The sequence below is a fragment of the Aquarana catesbeiana genome, linkage group LG03 (genome assembly GCF_042186555.1).
Source record: "Aquarana catesbeiana isolate 2022-GZ linkage group LG03, ASM4218655v1, whole genome shotgun sequence".
NCBI lineage: Eukaryota > Metazoa > Chordata > Amphibia > Anura > Ranidae > Aquarana > Aquarana catesbeiana.
Genome location: NC_133326.1, coordinates 123,654,235 through 123,678,577, shown reverse-complemented (window position 1 = coordinate 123,678,577; position 24,343 = coordinate 123,654,235). Strand labels below are relative to the sequence as shown.

The 24,343-nt window shown below is 43.4% G+C and overlaps 1 protein-coding gene across 1 annotated transcript in view; it reads right to left on the bottom strand.

Annotated features, from left to right (window-relative positions):
• RAB8B (RAB8B, member RAS oncogene family) overlaps nucleotides 1–24,343 on the bottom strand; it is a 62,222-nt gene that overhangs the window by 17,257 nt on the left and 20,622 nt on the right. Inside the window, exons 2-4 of the mRNA XM_073619145.1 lie at nucleotides 11,405–11,465; nucleotides 3,021–3,081; nucleotides 2,706–2,783 (exon numbers count right to left, since the gene is read on the bottom strand). Of these exons, the coding sequence (XP_073475246.1) occupies nucleotides 2,706–2,783; nucleotides 3,021–3,081; nucleotides 11,405–11,465 (200 nt within the window). The remainder of the gene's footprint in view (nucleotides 1–2,705; nucleotides 2,784–3,020; nucleotides 3,082–11,404; nucleotides 11,466–24,343) is intronic.

Genomic DNA, 24,343 nt, shown 5'->3' with positions numbered 1-24,343 from the left:
ATTGAATTACAAATTAAAAAAAGAAAAAAAAAAAAAAGAAGGATTAACTTTTTGATGATATTTACATTTTTTGAGATGCATCTGTGCAAGTCCTTTGCCTGATCTCCATGAGATTAGACTGCTACTGTCATTTCATGTTTATGGGAACCTCATGTTGACATGCAGAAACTTTACTGGTACATGAACTGCCATAATCTACTAGTGTAGAAAATCCCTGGGGTGTGTTCAGGCAACTTGAGGCTTACCAGCAGCCTGCTTATTTGCTGTGAATGGAGCTGTCCCCTTCCCCTCTGCTGTGCTGAATGACAGTACTAGTCTCCAGCATGCACCTGTCAATCAGCCCTTATTAAATATTCTTCTCTTTGCTAGCAGTATAGTCAAACAATGATGGTGAGGTTTCATTGTTCACCATGCTAACTCCACAACGGGACCATGGATCACAGGAATCAAATGACACATGCACTTGGTCCCTTTTTAAAGGAAAATCAATGTAGGTGACCTCTTGTCACCATTCCTGGACATGAGAACTGCTGCGGTCATCGCAATTGGCAATGAAAAGTCTGCATTCTTTTCCTAGACCTTAGATTTATAACAAATTCAATCAACTTTGTATCCACATTGGGACCAGTGCCCCTAGTGTGACAGGAGGGAGTGCCACCCTGTTCCTTTAAGCTGCACCTGTGCATTTTGTACTCTCTTCTGTTGCCTACTATGAGCAAAAGTGGCTGTGATGGGAGAGAACACACACTGCACATATAGCCTGAAAACCCAGCAAGGTGCTCCCTCCCATGGCACTAGGGTAGTACTGGTCTCAACAGCTGCTCTGTCCCAACAATAACTTGGTCCGGAGCCATCACAGGCTGTAGAAGGTTTTAAAATTGTTGTAAAAAACCTAAATGTTTTTCGCCTTCATGCATTATATGCATAAAGGTAAAAAAACCTGTGTAACAGAATCCCCCTTTTATCTGAGCCCATTCACGATCCAGCGCTTTGCATGAGAGCCAAGGCTCTCCTGGCTCTGTCTCTCCTCTCTGGGCAGATTGATAGCAGCAGGAACCACTGACTCCCGTTGCTACACAGTTAGTCTAACTGAAAAAAAAAGATACCAGTCCATCTAGTTCAGCCAATAAAAGGAGAATTTTTAAATTTTCTATACAATCCTATACGCACAGTTGATCCAGAGGAAGGCAAAAAAAAAAAAAAAAAAAAAAAAAAAAAAAAAACCCCAGCAAAAGCATGATCCAATCAATCAATTTGCTCCAGAAGGGGAAAAAAATTCCTTCCTGATTCCCAGAGAGGCAATCGGACATTCCCTGGATCAACTGTACCTATAAAATGTTAGTATCCAGTTATTTTATGTACATTTAGGAAAGAATCCAGGCCTAAAGCAATTTACTGAGCCGGACAGAACCAGCATTTGAGGGAGTCTATTCCACATTTTTACAGCACTTACTGTGAAGAAACCCTTCCGTATTTGGAGGATAAACCTCCAGGCGTAAAGAGTGCCCCCTTGTCCTCAACCAACCTTTACTATCACTTTAAAGGCTTTTTTAAATGTGGTTTTGGACTTTAAACTGGAAGGGAGCCCTGGCTGGAAGGTAGGTTTAGCACACTATGCTGCTATACCCATATGGGACAGCATTGTGCACTTTGTGGTAAAAGTGAACTAATCCTTAAAGCCCAGTACACACAGGGAGAACGTCAGGCGGCATAGACCAGTCTTTCTGGCCTATGTCGCCTGACATTCGGCCCATGTGTACTAGGCTTTAAGGATTAGTTCACTTTTACCACATTCAACCTGTGTGTATGTCAGCCGGTCCCCGACAGAAGCCAGCCATTTGGGTTGAACGAAAAACACCTGGAAGTGTGTACTAGTCTTTAGGTCCCTTTCACACTGGGGCGGGGGTGGTAAAACAGCTCTATTTTTTAGTGCCGCTTTACCAGCGGTATTCGGCCGCTAGCGGGGTGGTTTTAACCCCCGCTAGCGGCCAAAAAAGGGTTAAAAGGGCCGCTGCAGCACTACGCTGGCGGTATAGCCTCGCTGCCCCATTGACATCAATGGGCAGGAGCGTTGAAGGAGCGGTGTATACACCACTCCAAAGATGCTGCTAGCAGGACTTTTTTCAGCGTCCTGCAAGCGCACCGCTCCGGTGTGAAAGCCCTCGGCTTTTTCAGGGAGCTTTGCAGGCACGATTTTTAAATCTCTGTAGCGCCTGGAAAGCGCCCCAGTGTGAAAGGGGTCTTAGGGTGGAATGACCCTTTAATAAAGCTGAAAACAGTAGTTACCTCATGAAAAGCAACCTTAAAAAGGGCCTCAGCTGTTTTGTACAACTTTCGTGTTACATATGGCTTAGCAACTGTTCTGCAACATTTCTGTTTTTTGTGTTATTAAAAAAATAAAAAATAAAAATGCCTTCTTTATAATGACACCCTCCAAGTGTCGAAAGTACAAAAGAAGTACAAGTTAAAACATGTAAATGACACCTGTGACTTGAGGCGATAGAAAATAACAGTACTAGCAATGCTCAGCCATCACACCCTCTATTATCCGGATTACCTTTGTTCACAAGCAAATACACACAAAACAAGCATAGAGCTACGAAATGAGCCATTTAAACAAAGTCGAGCATAAAAAGGTGGAACCATACTAAAGCATCCCAAGAACGCAATGAAGCATCAAGTCTTCCCACGGATCCAGCACCTACCTCCTCAATGTTCCTTATCCAGTTTTTAATATTGTCAAAAGATTTCTCATTGGTGATATCATACACCAGCATAATACCCTGAGAGGAAGAAAGAATTAATCCAGTGTTACAAGACAGGGTTGTGGGAATCACAGAAGAGCGACAGACAATTGAATGAGTCAGAAGCAAAGGTTACAGAGACAATAGGACATGTTATAGGCATAACTGACAAGAGGAAAAGCAGAATGTACAGGAAGCCATTACATGGCACGCCATACAAGTTGTATCAGGGGTGAGGAAAACAACTACAGGCCAACAAAATAAAGCAAGGTTTACCATCGCTCCTCTATAATATGCTGTAGTGATAGTACGGAACCTCTCCTGGCCTGCTGTGTCCCTAAAAAGAGAACCATACAACATATATATTCATTACAATATTTACTATACAGGATGACATTTTAATAACACAAAAAAACCCTTCCTAGAGCCACTTACAGCATTTTAACACTATTGGGTTCTTTTACCCCGCTGCGATCTTCTTATGGGCTGAACAAGGAAAATCTAAACATGTATGGCAAGCTTTTGTCTGTTTTCCTCTAATGAACCCAGAAGCAACTTGTGTCGCATAGGGGTTCAGAGATATCATTTCCCAGTTACTGCAGCTGGGGAAGCAGCCAATCAAGCATGATCCTTTGACTCATCCTAACCAGAGCAAAGGATCATAATTGTATTACCCAATTGTTCCCTTCTTCCTGTATTGGAGTTTGAGGTTTCTACAGACATGTACAATATCAAAGTACAACCCTCACATTTTTGTAAATATTTTATTATATCTTTTTATGTGACAACACTGAAGAAATGACACTTTGCTACAATGTAAAGTTGTGAGTGTACAGATTGTATAACAGTGTACATTTTCTGTCCCCTCAAAAATAACTCAACACACAGCCATTAATGTCTAAACTGCTGGCAACAAAAGTGAGTACACCCTGAAGTGAAAAATGTCCAAATTGGGCCCAAAGTGTCAATATTCTGTGTGTCCACCTTTATTTTCCAGCACTGCCTTAACCCTCTTGGGTATGGAGTTCACCAGAGCTTCACAGGTTGCCACTGGAGTCCTCTTACACTCCTCCATGACATCACAGATCTGGTGGATGTTAGAGACCTTGCACTCCTCCACCTTCAGTTTGAGGATGCCCCACAGATGCTCAATAGGGTTTAGGTCTGGAGACATGCTTGGCCAGTCCATCACCTTTACCCTCAGCTTCTTTAGCAAGGCACTGGTCATCTTGGAGGTGTGTTTGGGGTTGTTATGTTGGAATACTGCCCTGTGGCCCAGTCTCCAAAGGGAGGGGGGGGATCATGTTGGCATTCATGGTTCCCTCAATAAACTGTAGCTCCCCAGTGTCGGCAGCACTCATGCAGCTCCAGACCATGAGAATTCCACCACCATGCTTGACTCTAGGCAAGACACACTTGTCTTTGTACTCCTCACCTGGTTGCCGCCACACACGCTTGACACCATCTGAACCAAATAAGTTTATCTTGGTTTCATCAGACCACAGGACATGGTTCCAGTAATCCATGTCCTTAGTCTGCTTGCCTTCAGCAAACTGTTTGCAGGCTTTCTTGTGCATCATCTTTAAAAGAGGCTTTCTTCTGGGATGACAGCCATGCAGACCAATTTGATGCAGTAATGCTGGCAGCACTCATACATCATTTCCCCAAAGAAACCTCTGGATATGACGCTGAGCATGTGCACTCAACTTCTTTGGTTGACCATGGCGAGGCCCGTTTTGAGTGGAACCTGTCCAGTCAAACCGCTGTATGGTCTTTGTCACTGTGCTGCAGCTCAGTTTCAAGGTCTTGGCAATCTTCTTATAGCCTAGGCCAGTGATGGCAAACCTTGCCACCCCAGATGTTTTGGAACTACATTTCCCATGATGCTCAACTACACTGCAGAGTCCATGAGCATCATGGGAATTGTGGTTCCAAAACATCTGGGGTGCCAAGGTTCGCCATCACTAGCCTAGGCCATCTTTGTAGAGCAACAATTATTTTTTTTTTCATCCTCAGAGTTCTTTGCCATGAGGTGCCATGTTGAACTTCCAGTGACCAGTATGAAAAATTTACCGCTCTCACTCTAACACACCTGTTCCCCATTCACACCTAAGACCTTGTAACACTAACAAGTCACATGACAGAGGAGGGAAAATGGCTAATTGGGCCCAATTTGGACATTTTTACTTAGGGGCATACTCACTTTTGTTGCCAGCAGTTTAGACATTAATGGCTGTGAGTTATTTTTGAGGGGACAGAAAATGTACACTGTTATACAAGCTGTACACTCAATACTTTACATTATAGCAAAGTGTAATTTCTTCAGTGTTGTCACATGAAAAGATAAAATAAAATAATTTACAAAAATGTGAGGGGCGTACTCACTTGTTACATACTGTATATGTTATGCTGTATAAGCTATACTGTACCCATTGTTATACTCAATAAAAACACAGTATAGGAAAAAAAAAAAAAAAAAAAAAAAAAAAAAAAAAATCAAGCATGATCTGTAACTGGTTAGCTGCAGTGGAGACAATGGTGGTCTAAGGCACCATTCGCTCAAGACTATACACCCCAGTGACACAGAGTGAGTCCTGTCACAATTAGAACAGGTAAGCACTGGCTTTGCAATTAGCTGCCGCCCTTCTTGGGGGACGCTGCTATCTGCATACAGCTGTCATCCCAGCAGCAGGAATCAGTAGGTTCTTTCTGCTGAGATTTGCAGTGGGGCAAAACGCTGCTGTGAATAAAGTCTTATGGATACCCAATGTCTCTATAAAAGAGAACCTGTCATGTGCCCATGCTATTGCATAGGGATCTTGTGAATCACCTAGATAAGCAATAAAAAGGTAAAATGAAGAAAAGTGTAAAAAAAATAAATGAAATAAAATTTAATATTACAAAAATCTTAATTCTAGGCAATTCACAGTTAATTCTAAACTAATAACCTATATAAGCTTTTAAAGTGTCGCTTATGGGCAATTTTGGGTACTGTGGGTTTTTGTTTTAAGGACTTAAAATCACTCTACCAGAACATGTGTACCCACTGGAAGACTTTCCCTCTTTTCTTGTTTGGATGACAAATACAAATGTTGGCATTTCACCCACTTTCAGACCCAGTAACAGTGGTCCAAACTGAGTGAAACTCCAAATCCATATAAATTACTTTATTAATTCACATGACAGCAAGTATAAAAAGGCTAACGTGTTTCAGCGGGTAGCCTTGATCACAACCAGTGACACTGGTCATCAGGACAAACAGAGGGTGAATCTGAACAGTAGGGACACAGGCAGGAAAAAAAAACCTAAGGAAGGACACCTTTACAGAGGTAAAATCCAAAACAGACAAAAAATAGGATTTAGTTACATTTCAAGAATCTGCACTGAAAGTTATTAGGGGCTTGACTTTGAATTCATAGGTGTATTTTATAGATCGTATTCTCCATTTCTATGTCCTTCTTGCATCTGAAGTAACTGGTAGATCCTGCCAGTCACATTTCTTCCTTAGAGCCCTTTCACACTGGGGCGGGGGCATTGTCGGCGGTAAAGCGCCACTATTGTAAGCGGCGCTTTACCGTCGGTATGCGGCCGCTAGCGGGGCGGTTTTACCCCCCTGCTAGCGGGCGAGAAAGGGTTAAAACCACCGCAAAGCGCCTCTGCAGAGGCCCTTTGCCGGCGGTATAGCCGTGCCGTCCCATTGATTTCAATGGGCAGGCGAGGTATACACTCCGCTCCTTCACCGCTCCGAAGATGCTGCTGGCAGGACTTTTTTTACCGTCCTACCAGCGCATCGCTCCAGTGTGAAAGCCCTCGGGGCTTTCACACTGGAATTAAAGCAGCGGCTGTTTCGGGTCGGTTTGCAGGCGCAATAGCGCCTGCAATCCGCCCCAGTGTGAAAGGACCCTTATTCTAAATTGACCACACAAAGCACAGAAGCCAATCTGTAAGTGTGGTCAGTTTTCATCCTTTAGCTGGCCATTCAGACCAGCAAGCCTGTATTGGGTAGTTTGTTCAGCCACCACATTCCCAATCAATGCCTGCCTCTTGAACATGCACCCTGCTCTAGCACAGCCTGCATCTTGCCTCAAGTCGAACAGACTATGGAAAACAGGCACAGTGTGTATCTGCACAGTGTCCTGTAACCCTGCCCCACCTATCTGGAAGAAGAGATGCATGGTCACAGGACAGAACTTTGTAACCACTTCAGCTCCGGAAGATTTACCCCCCCCCCCTCTTCATGACTCGGCCATTTTTTGCAATACAGCATTGCATTACTGTAACTGACAATTGCGCGGTCATGCGCCACAGTCCCCATTTAAAACTTTGTCTTTTTTTTCCCCACAAAAAGAGCTTTCTTTTGGTGGTATTTAATCACTTTCGTGGTTTTTATTTTTTTCGCTATAAAACAAAAAATGATCGACAATTTAAAAAAAAAAAAAAAAAAAAACACACACACACACAACACAATATGTCTTCAATTTAGGCCAATATGTATTCTGCTACATATTTTTGATAAAACAAAAATGACAATAAGCGTATATTTATTGGTTTGCGCAAAAGATATAGCGTCTACAAACTATGGGATAGACTTCTGGAATTTTAAATTTTTTTACTAGTAATGGCGACAACCAGCGATTTTTAGCGGGACTGACATTGCGGCGGAAAAATCTGACTTAGACCCCATAACACACTATACAACTTTTGTTGTCCGATTTCCTTTAGATTTACCAAAACCATGTAGTGCAAGGGCCTGCCTGATTGCATACAAATTGAAACTCTTAAGGTTTGAGTAAACCTGAAGGAAAAATTCTACAGAAAAAATTGTATAGTGTGTATCCAGCTTAAGTAACACTTTTTGGGGACCAGTGACACCAATACAGTGATCAGTGCTAAACAAATATGCAATTTCACTGTACTAATGACACTGGTAGTGGAGGAGTTAACATCAGGGTTGATCAAAGTGTTAACTGTGTTCCCTGGGAGTGGTGTGTGTGTGTGTGCGCGCGCACGCATTTACAGTGGAAAGACAGATCATGCTTAGCAGAAACGCAAGATCTTTCTTCCCTCCTCAAAGAACGGCAATCTCCCTTGTTTACAAAGGCAGACCGCCATTCAGCTGATCTCTGGAACGATCAGCGGACATCGGGTCCGCCACTTCTGCTGTGGCCAATTACAGTAGGAGCGGGTCGCCGGCAGGGCGTGCGCCCCAGACCCGGGAGGTGTCAGATCACGTACTAGGTACAGTGGAGAAAACAATTATTTGATCCCCTGCAGATTTTGTAAGTTTGCCCATGCCTTTGTTGCCTTGGCGGTATGTTTTGGGTCATTGTCATGCTGAAAGACCCCCATCCATGACCCATCTTCAGTGTTCTGGCTGAGGGAAGAATGTTCTCATCCAAGATTTTATAATACATGGTCCAATCCATTGGCCCCTCAATGCGGCAAATTCAGCCTGTATCTCTAGCAGAGAAACTGCCCCAAAGCATCAGGTTTCCACCTCCATGCTTGACTGTAGGGATGGTGTTCTTGGGGTCATAGTCAACATTTTTCTTCCTCCAAACATGGCGAGTCGAGTTAATGCCAAAGGGCTCAATTTTTCATCTGACCACAGCACGTTCTCCCAATGCTTCTCTGAATTATTTAGATGTTCATTGGCATGACTGTACATGTGCCTTCATGAGGAGGGTGACTTGCCATGTTTGGAGGAAGAAAAAGCTGACTATGACCCTAAGAACACCATCCCTAAAGTCAAGCACAGAGGTGGAAACATCATGCTTTGGGCCTGTTTCTCTGCTAAAAGTACAGTCCGACTTTGCCTCCTTGAGGGGCCAAGTATTGTAAAATCTTGGATGAGAACATTCTTCCCTCAGCCAGAACACTGAAGATGGGTCGTGGATGGGTCTTTAGGCATGACAATGACACAAAACATACCGCCAAGGCAACAAAGGATTGGTTCAAGAAGAAGCACATTAAAGGTCATGAGTGGCCTAGCCAGTCTCCAGACCTTACTCCTATAGAAAATTTATGGAGGGAGCTGAAACTTCAAGTTGCCAAGCGACAGCCAAGAAACCTTAAGGTTTTAGAGAAGATCTGTGAAGAAGAGTGGTCCAAAATACCTCCTGAGATGTGTGCAAACCTTGTCACTAACTACAAGAAACGTCTTACCCCTGTGCTTGCCAACAAGGGTTTCTCCACCAAGTCATGTTTTGCTTGGGGATCAAATACTGATTTTAATTACTGAACTGCAACTCAATTTATAACATCATCATGTATTTTTTCTGGATTTTTGGTTGATATTCTGTCTCTATCATTCAAAATACATCTATGATAAAAAAAAGAGCCAACGGATCCCCTGCAAGATGGTGGGATCCCTTGCCAGCTTGGGGCCATTGCTAAGCCTGCTCAGAGCCGTCGGTTTCTGCTCCCAGATCTCCCCGGATGTCTCGATCTAGACCCGCACCCAGCAGGAGGAAGAAGAACTGCACAGGAGGGCACTTCCTGCCAGGGGCTCCACTGTGCCAGTTAGCTCCACTCCTCCCCCGACCTGCCCGCCCTACTGCCCTACAGCCCCGCATCTGCCCTAACACGCCCTTCACAGTCCAGCCCCTCTCCTCCTTCAGACCTCCCTCACAGAGTTGCCCCTGCCCATCCCCAGCATCAGAAGACACATGGAACATCTGTCAGCCGCCAGGCAATATTGTGCCCCCCCCAATGCTAGCCTCTGTGGTGACAACAACCAAGGTGCCAGGCCACATTTTTTACTCGCCGTGGCGACCTGGCACCTTGGATTTGTCGAGTCCTGGTATGTAACAAACATTCATATGTTACAAGGTTTGTATTGCAGAGTAAAAAAAAATGTTACCTAAAGGTTGGATGATGAAATTAAGGCTTTGCTTGTACCGTTTTTTTTTAAAGTGGTATTAAAGTGGATGTAATCCCGATTCATGAAATTTGACCTAGGCACATATCTGCAGCATTTATTTATCTATCTCCAAAGCACTTACTCTTGTGTCTTTCTGCTGTTTTGTTGCTCTGTCATCAGCATGATAACTTCTGACAAATTCTCCGTCAACCAAGGTAAAACCAGCCTGAAATTTGTGTCCTGGGAGGTTGCTATAAATAGATTAGCAGAGAGCCTGTCTTGTCACAGCACAGCTCTACACATTCCTTCCTTCACCTATGTGGAGAGAGAGGGGGGTGTGTGCCTTTCCTCCAATCAGCTGTCTCCCAGTGTATGCCAAGAACCCACTCCTACTGCTGAATGAGGAAGTAAAAATTCGAACCCGATGTAAGAATTCCAAATATAGCAAGCTGAAGACAGCAGATATACGTGTAAAACGGACGTAGGGAGATTTGTTTGATCACGGTATACCTGAGGCTGTTCACTTCACTGGGTATATGTGAGGGTTTACATCCACTTTAAATCCAAAAGCATGCATTATATTGCAGTTTACCAATTCTTAGAGTGATGTCTGCATGATTTTTAGTACATCCAACACGCCAGTCCCCACAGACTGACAATGCTATTGTCCAAAAGTACTCCCTGTGCTCCTTCATCCAGAGCAGGGGCACTCTAATACAGGTGGTGTGTTAGTAGCCAGATTACCAGGTGAAAACAGAGGGGAAAGAAGCCTAAAAAAGAAAAACAAATGCAGCCACTACATCTAATGCTTGATAAGCTGCAATATTAATTTTTTGCTTTTGGGTTTAATACTGCTTTAAGGATGAGCACTATTCACTACAGCCAGCACTACATATAGGTTTGCTGCATATGATATTTCTCACTAATGGTTGCAGGAGCCATTGAAAGACAACATCCTGCTTACTTCTGTGCATTATGAATGCTTCTGTATACTGATGTCACTTTTACCATTGCTAGATGTTAACACAAACAGAACACAGTAAAAACACATGTAATAGTAAAAAGGGATTCATACAGGGGCTAAATGCCTGTGTGAAAGTAGCCTAACGCACATCAGCGGGACTTATGCTTATGTTCACAAAAGGCTCAGAGAGCTGACTGCTAGAGCTACCTGGTGCAGACATGGCATAAAAAACACAGCAGATGCCTCCCAATTAGTAAAGGGGCTTGCATTTGGTAATTAAGAGCAGGAACGTCTCTCTTGCCTTAGTTTAAAGTGGAAGTAAACTCCCATCTCTGATTTATACCTTTAGTTAAGCTTTATTATAGGCTTTTCTATAAGTATTGTAAATATCTCCTAAATGTGCACCGTTTAAGAGATGTTTACCATATATGTAACCGATGACATCATCGGCGCACGCGCTCTGAAGGAACAGCCACCCTGGCCGTTCCTTTAAAGTCCTGTGCCTTAAACGGCGGCTCCCCCACGCATGCGTGGGAGTGACATCATCGTGGCTCCGGCCAGTCACACAGCCAGATTCTGCGGACCCAGAACGATGACTGGGTGAAGATAGAAGTGGCCTTCTGTGGTTACACTGCATTGCTGGAATGCTTCGTTTTCAGGTTAGTTTCACATAATGTGCTAGTATGCGATACTAGCACATTATGGCTTTACCATGCAGGTAAGGAGAAAACAAAATAAAAATTTGCCCATCGGTTTATAACCGCTTTAAGTAGAATATTGCAGACTTTATAAAATGAACAAAACATCTTTGTGGATGGACTGAAGTGCACATACCATATCTGAAGTTTAATCTTCTTTCCATCTAATTCTATGGTTCGGATTTTAAAATCGATACCTGAAAAAAAAGGTTGAGAGGGAGAAAAAAAAAAAGTTAGGTTTAGGATTAGATATCTAGCAATGACATGTTTACACAAACACAACTTACTTCTTTTGTTTTGGGCAGGAAGTGGCCTATGTGCGTCATGCATTGTACGGAGTTCACAGACCACTTCCTGTAACACACAACCCAGGCCCGCTCATAGATGCACACAGTAACCTTGTCATAGAAAGATTATTAACAGTTTCCCGAAAGGAAGAATAGTTTAGATAAAACCTACTGCCAAACATCCAGTAAACATCCAACAGAATTCTTATTTTAATAAACACACCAATCAGCTTGCAGCAGATGTAACGCTCAGGATGAGTGACAGAGCAGGAAAAGTCACAGCTCTGATTTGCCACATTAATGTCAACTTTGTGATCTTAACAAAAGAACGACCAGAAAAACACATTTCAAAAATGTTATAAATTGATTTGCATTTTAATGAGCGAAATAAGTATTTGATCCCATAGCAATCAGCAAGATTTCTGGCTCCCAGGTGTCCTCTACACAGGTAACGAGCTGAGATTAGGAGCACTCTCAAAGGGAGTTCTCCTAATCTCAGCATCTTATAGCTAAAACCAAAGAGCTGTTCAAGGATGTCAGTGACAAGACTGAAGACCTACACAAGGCTGGAATGAGCTACAAGACCATCGCCAAGCAGCTTGGTGAGAGGGTGACAACAGTTGGTAAGATTATTCGCAAATGGAAGAAACAAAACAACAGTCAGTCAATCTCCCTCGGTCTGGGACTCCATGCTAGGTCTCACCTCAGAGTTTCCATAATCATGAGAACGATGAGGAATCAGCCCAGAACTACACGGAAGAATCTTGTCAATGATCTCAAGGCAGCTGGTACCATAGTCACCAAGAAAACAATTGGTAACAAACTACACCATGAAGGACTGAAATCCTACAGCACCAGCAAGGTCCCCTGCTCAAAAAAGCACATGTATAGGCCCATCTGAAGTTTGCTAATGAACATCTGAACGATTCAGAGGATAACTGTGAAAAAGTGTCGTCGTCAGATGAGACCAAAATCGAGCTCTTTGGCATCAGCTCAACTCGCTGTGTTTGGAGGAGGAGGAATGCTGCCTATGACCCCAAGAACACCATCAAACATCGAGGTGGAAACATCATGCTTTGGGGGTGTTTTTCTGCTAAGGGCACAATGGACGGGGGCATGTACCATCAAATCTTGGGCGAGTACCTCCTTCCCTCAGCCAGGGCATTAAAAATGGGTCGTGGATGGGTATTCCATCCAGCATGACAATAACCCAAAACACGCGGACAAAGGCTACAAAGGAGTGGCTCATAAAAGAAGCACATTAAGGTCCTGGAGTGACCTAGCCACTCTCCAGACCTTAATCCCATAGAAAATATGTGGAGGGAGCTGAAGTTTCTAGTTACCAAACGTTAGCCTCGAAACCTTAAAGCGGGGGTCCACCTATCATTTTTTTTTTTTGGGAGTTCATTCAAAAAAACTTTTCTTCTCATCATTATCTACTCACATGTTCTGTGTAATAAGTCCGCCTGTGTCCGATTTCGTTGTAAAGAATAACTTATAAAATTCCCTGAAGGCGGTTTCCATCTTCATTGTGGGCATTTGAAGCCAACAAGCATGTATTTCCTGGATACGGTGAATGCTGTGCTCCCAGCATTCACCGAGATGTTGTGATGATGCTGTTGCACAATGCATGCTGGGAAGCCTGAGACTAGCTCCCAGGGGACTGTGGGAGGTCTGGGAGAGGCTAGAAACACGCCTACTCCCATGGGAGGAGAACCAGGAAATGCAAAGAAGATTAGAAAAAAAAGGTAATTACGGCGATTTAAATTTTTTTTTACACAGCATGTCAGCATCTAGGCAAGGAAGAGAATGCATAGAGATAATGTTCAAAATTTGGGTGGAACCCCGCTTTAATGACTTGGAGAGGATCTGCAAAGAGGAGTGGGACAAAATCCCTCATGAGATGTGTGCAAACCTGGTGGCCAATTACAAGAAAAGTCACCCCTCTGATTGCCAACAAGGGTTTCGCCACCAAGTACTAAGGCATGTTTTGCAAAGGGGTCAAATACTTATTTCACTCATTAAAATGCAAATCGATTTATAAAACTTTTTTGAAATGCGTTTTTCTGGATATTTTTGTTATTCCGTCTCTCACTGGTAAAATAAACCTACTATTAAAATTATAGCCCCATCATTTTTGTCAGTGGGCAAATGTACAGAATCAGCAGAGGATCTGCCCCTCACTGTATATATACTTAAGTACTCAGTATATACCTTATGAACTCCATAAAAATGGAAGAATATCTAGGACTTTCAACATACAATAAGGGTCATTTCAGAGCACAGGTAAGGGTATTTAAAAAGTATCCTGCCTACTGCATCCTTGAACCGTTTTCCGCAAATCACGTCTTTCATAGGGATGAATGGTAATACATGAAAACATACCTAAAAAAAGTGTCTAAACCAGGGATTGACATGTTTGCTTTGAATCTAGGAAACAGTTAAAAAAAAAAAAAAAGTGGGAGCCAGTTTGTGCGTGGCAATATGTAACATGCGTTTATGTGCAACTTTAATTTTTTACAAAAGGTCCCCTATGTGATGATTTTTTGGCGACAGGTTCTCTTTAATGAGACATGCAGGGTTGGGGCGGAGCACTTTACCTCTTTGGGTGGAGCCACCTGAACGCGTCCACCTGACAAGTGAGCCCTGTTGCTAGCCTGCAGCAGGGCAAAATGTAGAAACAAACTACCTGCCCGGTGCCCGGGCCTGCATGTACCGGACCTCGTGTGATACAAACTGTGCATCCCTGCAACAGTGAATGGGCTGACAAAAGTCCAGGCTCTAGGATGCAATTTCTAGTCGCCATGGTGCCTTGGATTTGTCGAGCCCTGGTCTAGAACATACAAAACCTGAAGAACAGAGGTGTGAAGTTGACCTTGCTGCAGTCACTGTAACCCTATTGACCAAAGCTGGCCATAGATGGTTCATCTAGATCAGTTCAAACAGGTTCCTGCAGCCACACAAACAAGATGGCTGGAGGAATTGCCGCCAACCCCCCTCCAGCCGGGAGATTATATTCTGACAGCAGGATTCTCTACCATCAGCCAATGATAAATAAGTCTTTTCCAGCTTGTCCGTTTCACAATCCTCTTCTGCTGCCGAACGGGGAGAGCTACAAATGGATCAAAATGTGTCTAGTCCCTGCTGAGCAAGCCATTGCCTTCTTTCATAGAGATCATTGGAAAAGGATATTTTACAACTTTTTCCATAAAAAAAGCATACAAACAGCGGCTGGAGTCACAATAGAGACTATGAAGTCAGGCTTCAGTGACCTCCAACAGCTTACAGCACCTACTGTTTGCCAACTGACAAGTCCTTGCTGGCAGAGAAAACAAACAGAGGAGCTGTGAATTTTGGGGATGGAATTTTTCACAGTACATGCAGCTACAGTTGTCAGTAATAGCTCGTTTTAAAATATTTACAGTTAATTTAGGAATATCTAAGCACTTTGAGTGCCGATTCACACTTGTGCGATGCGGGAACCCTGCAAATCCACTGCGAGTTCCTGCAACGCACCCAACTCGCACAGCAGTTCACACCGCCATATGCGAACTGCTGGGAGTGTCAATACATTGTTAAATGACACCCCCATTTCAGCTCGCATATCGCACGGTGAACTGACACTTCGGACATGAATCAGAACGCATGGGTGGCGATTAGATTCTGGTGCGGACAAAAAAAAAAAAAAAAAAAAAAAAAAAAAGGAAAAAAAAGGTCCTGTGCGGGTTTGGTACAAATGCAATGCGATATCAGCCATACTATCTGTATGGCTAAAATCGCATCGTATGGACATTGCATGTGATTTGGACTGCAGTGCGAATCACATGCAATCTCGCAGAGCGTAGAAGTGTGAATCGGCACTAAAGTTTCCCCTATTTAAAATGTCGGCACCTGAAGCCGATTAACGAATTGGCTCAGGGTGCCAACATCACGGGATCCCTGGACAGGAAAGTGTCCTTATATTAAGTCAGCATCTACAGTATTTGTAGTCGCTGACTTTTACATTAATTTTTATTTTTTACAGACTGGAGCTCCTTTATAAACTTTAATCCCGTTGACATCACTCACTCAGCATAAAGACTAAGCTATAAAAAAAAAAAAAAAAAAAAAAAAAAAAAAAAAGAAGCACAGGAATAAAATAGATCAGCCTGCTTGGCCATTTCTTTTAAACCATTACTGTGTACAAGTTATCAGGGTCAATATTTTATTAGCCAATAGGCCTCATGCTGTAGTTGCCATTTCACAATACAATATCTAACTATACTCATCCTTGCAGAACATGTATGAAGGGGTATGGGCTCTTATGCTTAGCTTTAAACCTTTCTCGGTTCACACTGGGGCGACTTGGGATCCGACTTGTACGCCCTCAAGTCGCCCCAAGTCGCTTTGCATTTAGATTACAATTGTAGTGAATTGAACCGTCTTAACTGACACTACTGAAGTCGCTCCGACTTCAAAAAAGGTTCCTGTACTACTTCTATCCGACTTGTAGGCGACTTGTACCCATTCAACTCAATGTAAGTCGCCTGCAAGTCGGATCTCTCAAGCGACTTTGCAGAGAAAACCCCTCCCTCCCAGAGAGGTGATTGGCCACAGGCGAAGTCGCCTGTCATGGAGGCGACTTCAAGTCGCCTCGTAATTTGCCGAAGTCGCGCTGAAGCCGCGCTAAAGTCGTGTTGCCCATGTGTGAACCGACCCTTATGAGCAGCTACAGTCATTACACCCCAATGTGCATACAGAAGAGTTATGTCATGTCATTTGGAAAGCACACAGGCTGTTTGCTGGATCTGAGTAATTCCTTCCTATGTACTGGGCTGTCCCAATAAAATGCTTACATTGCATCTCTGTTACACAATTAGGAAACTTCTAATTAGAAGGAGGAAGTAATGCCTGATGCTGCCAAAGGGCACAAATAGTCCTTTTAAAAACAGGATTAACAAAACCAACAGCCAAGATTTTTTAATGAGGACAATGATTACTCATAAGCAGATTGTTGCATTTCTAAAAATAAAGATGGGGGGGGGGGGGGGAGAAAAAACAAAACCATTACTCTTCACACCTTTGTCAGGCCACTTCGCTATGGACGGGGGGGGGGGGGGGGAATCTGGTGTATGCAGAAAAGATATGATGTGACCATTAAGAAAACGTCCTGCAGTGTAACAGCCACAAGAAATCCTGTTAAAGAGGGAAATCTTCTAAAGAGGCGGGTTCGGGGGCGACAGGAAGGTGATGGGGTAAGATGATGGTTACAGTCCGGAAAACTATTGTGACCACCCTGGAAATCCCCAAGGGCACACGTAACTGCTGAGAGCGTAGAAAAGGTCACGTTTTTCTTTTTAAAAGCTTGACTTTACTAAAATGAATTACAGTACTAAATATGATCCCACGCAATGTACGTTAAGAGCAGTAAAAAGAGCTCCAAGTAGTCTGGATGGCCATTTATACAAAGCAGCTCTATAGTACATATGGATGTCGTTATTGTAAAAGGTCACAGATCTGTACTGGCAATGAAAGAGTGGCAGCATTCTTTATATTCTAAATAGATCGCTAGCTCAGGAGAGCAGCCTGCCAGCTCCTGATGTACAGCAGAGGAGTGGGTGTATATGCAGTGTTACCATGGAGGAGCTGAAATACAGCCCTGGTGAGTCATCGCTGCCTGTACCGCGGTGTACGCAACATTATGCACACTGATAGAACAGATTAGGTGAAAGGTCTCAACTATTGCTGGCCATACATGGATTGATTTATTATTATTATTATTATTATTTCACATTACAGGCTTACAAAAAAAAAAAAAATTTAAAAATCCAATGTATTCCTCGGGTCAGCATGGAAGTACGGATCTCCTTGCTGGGTTATTGTATTCTGACTGCCACTGACAGCTGTCAGAACACAGGATCAGTTACAACTGATTCGATGCAGCCACTGTCCAGCTGACAATTTTTGTTTTTTTTTTTTTTTTTTTTTAAATAAAAGAATGTTGGGTGAGAGGGGCCAGCAGGGTCACTAACAAAGCAAATTTGGTCCCGTTCACTGGCAACCAAACAAATGTCGCACAGATTGGGGCCAATTTAATCAGAGCAGCTTTAAATCATTAGGTGTTCTGTGTCACTTACATGAAGAGATAAAACGCTTTGGGAAATCACATTAGTTAGGACATACTAATGTCATACAAATACATACATGTACATACAAATGTGACTGCAGCAACAGGCAATTTTTGTATGCATGCTGTAAAGAGATACCAATAAATATAAAATTAAAAATGTTTAGGGGGGGGTTGTACATTTTCCATTTATTACTGTAAAGCAGGGCTTGACAAATTTGCTTTGAATCTAGGAGCCAGCTAAGAATGTTAGGAGCCAGGTTTTTTTTGTTTTTTTTTTTAACAAAGCTTTGTTTTCTGTTTCTGTATGAAGTGTCAGAATAGAATAAAAGCTATAAATGACTAATACTTACCCTGCTGGTCCCATGGGGCAGGCAATAAGTAACTTATGGCTTTTCATTTATGTAAAAATCAGACAGCTGTCTCATTCAGTTACACTGCTACTGAATGAGACAGCTTTCTCACTAGGTCATTTCAAGGGATGTCACACGATATTATCACAAAGGTCTAGGAAATGAAATAAAAAATAAAAAAAACGTCACACACTAACGTTAATTTTAGGGTACAAAAATGCATTACCCAGTTTTTGATAAAATATAAATGATGATGTTGCACCGAGTAAATAGATACCCAACATGTAAAACCATAAATTTGCGTGCACCTGCGAAATGGCAACAAACTCCAGTATCCTTTATTTTAAAAGCCCCTATAAATCATCAGTTTAGCGTTACAAAGGAAGACTGGTGCTAGAATAGTTGCCCTCATTCCAGCGTGCACACCGATATGTAACGATTATCGCAATTGTTGTTTTCATGTGTAGGTACCCAAACACATGCGTATGTGGGGGCCTAAACGGGAGGGGATTTAATGTGCAACTTTAATTTTTAGAATTTAAAAAAAAAAAAAAAAAAATATTGCATTACATTCTTTCCCAGCCATGCTGGCTTGGGAAACTGTCACCGGGGACCCGGAAGGGAGATGAGTGGATACGTGTTCACTCTCCTCTACCCTGCGGCGCCCGGGAGGGTAGGGGCATTTTACCTGCGTGTGTGGAAGCAATCGAGCAGCAGTGTAGCCCAGGCGCCAGGATGCAATTTCTAGTCGTTATGGCGACTTGGGATTTGTTGAGCCCTGCTGTAAAGACTCAGCTCAATTCACCAAGCTGTAACAATCAATCATTCTCTTTAACCATGAGAGGTAAAAATAGCAATCACCATGGCATATAACAAATGTATTATAGCATAAAGTATGTGAACGCAGTACTAGCAAAGCAAATATTAAAACAGAAGTAAAACATAGCTTAGACACTTGTCCCTACAGGTAAGCTTATAATAAAAATTAGCTGTAGGTACGAGGAATGCACCGTTTAGGAGATATTCACTGTTTCTGCAGCCTGTAATGTCACCGGCGCTCTGTAAGGATGGCATGCGCATGTGGGCCCTTCAGAGCTCTGTGCTTCGGCTTAGACTCCTGCGTGCATGCATGGGAGTGACATCATCATGGCTCAGCCATACAAATGGCTGAAGCCCGTCAAACCCAGAAGGAAGACTGGGTGAAGATGGCAGGCCTGTCAGCAATGACAGCGCACCGCTGGAGGGCTTCATTTTAAAGCAAGTCTTTCATTATGTGCTAGTAGCTTTGCCTACTAGCACTTTATGACATTAACTTTTAATACAAGAGTTTACTACAGCTTTACTACATACTTACCTAGGTGGATGCCTCATCTGTCCCCTGGCCGCCTCTGCACTCAAAACCGAGCCATCAAACATCGCTGATGGCTCAGTTCTCACAGCTCCCCGGGCAGAAAGCTGCTGATTGTCAATCAGCAGCTCTCTCCTCACTGACTGGAGTGCTGAGCTGTGGAGGGGTGGGGAGCGGCCATCTCAGGCTCTCAGCAGCTCAGTCAGTCCAGGACCCGGCGGATCAAGACCTCCATTGTCGGGATGATGTGGTAGCTGGACCGATTTCTACGACATCAGCAGAGAGCGGACTTCAGCTGAAAACGGGTCACAGGATTGCAAAACAAATTGCACTCCTGTGATCCTTAGAAGCCCAGCCAAACGAGCTTTAGCTGCACTTCTCCTTTAAAGGGGTTGTAAACCTCAGACATGAAATGTGAACAAAGCATATCCCTCTAAAATGTGTACTTGTCTCAGTTAAGAGCACGAAGTGCCATTTCTGTCTGATGCTTTATTCTTCTGCTATCAGCATGAATCACTTCTGACAAGTTTTCCTGACATCAAGAGAAAAGTGGGTGACAGGGGAGGGACTTCCAGCTGATTGGCAGACTCAGCTGTGTGAAGGGGGTGTGTCCCTTCCCTTCAATCAGCTCTCAGAGCCCTCCTCACTGAGTCCTGCAGTGCCCTTTTTCTGACAGCTCAAGGAAGCTTTATAAAATTCTGGACTTTGAATGTCTGCAAAGAGAGGGCTGCAGATACAGCTTATGTAGGAGGAATTGTTTCATCTCTGTGCCTCACCCGAGGCCATATAAGGGTTTTTAACCACTTTAACGTAGCAAACATGATTTTTTTTTTTTTTAAACGACATAGCACTGCCTTTTATGGGCTTTATGGTGAAACAAAAAAAAAAAAAAAAAAAACATAAAAAAAAAAAAGGGGGGGGGGGGGGATCTATACTTTCCTCCAACGGTTCCTGTGTGGTGCCGGCTTTCGTCATTGGCCAGCGTAAGATGTCACATTTACGCACGCGCAGGAGCTAGTCATCCCAGCACACAGGAATTGGGCCGGCGCTATAAGCTGAGTGATGCATGTGAAGCTCAGTTTATATGCCATTGAATGCTGAGAGCAGGCAGGTAGGTGCATTTGATTGCAGAAGATACAGAACATGTCTTCTGCAAAAAATAGCCTGCCTGTTCACGGTGAACAACAGGAACTTTAGTTTCACTTTAGGCTCTAGTCAAGGGACTTTGCCAATGCTGAGATGTCATTAGCTTGCTGCAAGCAGGAGAAGCATTTCTCCTCTCCCCTCCTAATTAGAGTGCAACATTGTAACTTTGTAGTAGGTTACATAGTGAGGCAGTGAAAGAAGGTCTTATCCGTGTTAGATTTTTGTAAACACGTCCAAGCACTGCACAGGCACCAGTATTAACATGACTCATCTTTGAGCCAACAGCCTAGTCCAGGAAGTGTATGCTGACCCTACATGATGAATGAACAAAGATGGTGCTGTCCTTCTGGAGAGAAAATCAGAAAATCAAAGTGGTTGTAAAGGCTAATGGTTTTTTACATTAATGCATTCCCAAAATTAAGAGAGAGGGGGGGGGGGACTTATAATAGCAGTGTCCCCCAGCCTCCCTCCCCAACACCTGATTCCTGTATAAATCCAGCACTGGGCTCAGCTTAAAGGCCTTCTCTCTCCATGTGCTCACAAGCTTGGTTAAGAGCTTTCAGTCCAATCCTGTGAGGAGGGAGGAGGGGCCGAGCTGTGCTTAGTGTGTCTATGGATGCACAAAGGTCGGGTTAGGCGTGAGCCCGCATGTATCCTCCCATAGCAAGCAGCTTGCTAGGGAGGCACACAAAAGAGAGGCCAAGAGCGCCAGCAGGGTCCCCGGAAGGGGAGGTTCAGGGGCCGCTCTGTGCAAAAACCAATGCACAGAGCAGGCAAGTACAACATTTGTTATTTTAGAAAAACAAAAACAACCTTTACAATAACTTTAAGGATTGTTTAGGGAGCTGTGTGATCTTGGGGAGAGGTAATAAATATTGGCAGTTCATGCACCTGGCATGCATGAACGTAATAGGAAAAAAAAAATAAAAAAACCTGACGACAAGTCAATGGTAAGAGAAATGAAAGTCAAATGTGAATGCAGCTGTCACATGAGTTCATCATTCCGAGAGCAATCTGGTAGGAAATGACAAATACACGCCAATACTAATAATCTTGAATCTAATGCTCTGCAACCAACAGTGAAAGAACAGGTGAACAGGAAGATTGCTGAATTAGTTCACGATTATTCACTTCAGCCCTGGACCATTTGGCTGCCAAATGACTAGACCACCTTTTGCGATTCGGCACGTGTCGCTTTATCTGACAATTGCGCGGTCGTGTGACATGACTCCCAAACAAAATTGACGTCTTTTTTCCCACAAATAGAGCTTTCTTTTGGTGGCACTTGATCACCTCTGCGGTTTTTATTTTTTGCGCTAGAAACAAAAATAGAGCGACAATTTTGAAAAAAAATCTATATTTTTTACTTTTTGCTATAATATCCCCAAAAAATATATTAAAAAAAAATATCTTTTTTCCCCCTCAGTTTTAGGCCAATACATATTCTTATACATATTTTTGTTAAAAATCGCAATAAGCATTTGATTGGTTTGCGCAAAAGTTATAAAAGTCTACAAAATAAGGGATAGTTTTGTGGCATTTTTATAATTTTTTTTTCCTTACTAGTAACGGTGGCGATCAGCGATTTTTATCGTGACTGCGACATTATGGCGGACACATCGGACAATTTTGACACATTTTTGGGACCATTGGCATTAATACAGCGATCAATGCTATAAAATTGCATTGATTACTGTAAAAACGTCACTGGCAGTAATGAGGTTAACCACTAGGGGGAGGGGAAGGGGTTAAGTGTGTTCTAGGGAGTGATTCTAAATGTCTGGGGGATGGGCAAGCAGTGATACGACACTGATTGCTGCTCCCAATGACAGGGAGCAGACGATCAGTGTCCTGTCACTAGGCAGAACAGGGAGATGCTGTGTTTACACTGGCATCTCCCCATTCTTCAGCTCTGTGACATGATTGCGGGCACCCGGCGGACATCTGCAGGTCCCACGGTCATGAAGCTCGCACAGCGGGAAATTCAAAGTGACGTACAGGTACGTTACTTTGCCCAGCCATTCTGCTGACGTATATCGGCGTGAGCCGGTCTTTAAGTGGTTAAGAGATGCTTTGACATGTTTATCCTCGGTGTGAAGATCTGCTGTAACAAATAGGTGGCAGATGTTGCTGGTAACTCCACTTTACAATTTATGGAGCTCGATGCAGCACAGCACGAAGTCTAGGTTCACATCTATACAGCTGTGCTTGATGCGTTTTTCAGGCACGTTTTGCAGTGCATTTTTAAAACCTAGTTTTTTTGTGTGGTTTTTGCAGGCAGTTTTCATGCATTTTGTGTTTAAGTTTTTTTTTTCTCTCTTTAAACACACTGTTTGTAGCTGGTTGCTAAGCAGGGGGCCGGGAAGCCGGCTGCCGCATCCTTAACAACCGATGAGTCATCAGCGGGGTTCCCTGCCCCAAAGAGAAAAAAAAAAAAAAAAAAAAGCGTGGGGTTCCCCCCAAAATCCATACCAAACCCTTATCCAAGCATGCAGCCCGGCAGGTCAGGAAAGGGAGGGGACAAGCGAGAGGGGGGCTCTGTTGATAGAGACAAGGGCCACTTCCCGACAACCCTGGCTGGTGGTTGTTAGGGTCTGCGGGCGGGGGGGCTTATCGGAACCTGGAAGCCCCCTTTAAGAAGGGTCCCCCAGATCCCAGCCCCCCCATAATGTGAATGGGTGATGTCACAAGAGGCCGGCTCTCTGGGTGGTGTCAAATGGCCACGCCCAATGGCTATATAAGAGCTGCCAGACAGTGGGCAACAGCACAACAGAGGAAGACAGCCACAGAAGAGCTGCTTTTTTTCCCTTTTCTTTTTAGCAGGTAACCGGCGGCCTTGGGCTATTTTTTTTAATATAGAACTTGTCAAAAACTGTATTTTTTTTTTTTTTTACATTTCACTGCTTTTTGGAGGTGAAAGGGTAGGGGTACATTCACGTGGCGAAGGGTCCGGGATTTGGGCCCCCCCCCCCCCCCCACTCGGTTCTCAGTCTTCGAGCCTGCAGGGGGCAGATACAACATCGGGCCGATGCTGCATACACCTAGGTAAAATATGAATCTGAAAAAAAAAAAAAAAAAAAAAAAAAATCTAACACAACCCCACACTTCTCTTTTAAAGCCTAACTCCAGCTTTGTTACCCTTTTAAAATAGTACATGTGGGTCAAGCCGTGCCAAACTATTCACTAAAACATGCGACTGCTGTCAGTGCTGTAAAAACTGCATCAGCTACAGACAGTATACAGCGCTGCATTCTGGCAGTTGGACGGGGACTTCTCATCCTATTCCCAGAACAAAACCAAGTCGGGCTGAGCACTGCTCATCCATTCACAAGAAGCCTTACAAAAATCAGCATCTTATCAGTCCACCCCACTCTATCCATCTGGCCACAACATTAGGCCCCCACCTCAGCCAGGAATCTTCAGTTATACAAAGTGGTGATGGGTCAAGGAACCAATTTATTAACTCGGGCAGGTTAGGAAGCCTATTTAGAAAGCTACTTCTCCCCCTGTGAGAAAACTTCTGTGCTTTGCCGAGCCAAGTGTACAACAATGAAAAAAAAATTTACCCTGAAGGCAGTCCAATCATTTCCACATGTTCCACCGCTTGAGAGTCTATGGGTGGTATTAGATTGCCCATCTGACACCAACGTTAAAGGAAGCCCAAAGCCACACACACACGCGATGAGAATATCGGATGAATAATTGTGTTTTTTTTTTTTGCATGCTAGTCACATACCAATCAAATCAATAGCTCACTAAATTTACGAAAATTCTCGCATGACAGAATACAACTTTGGAAGTGATGTAATGTATTCTTTTATTTCCGAGCATGTGT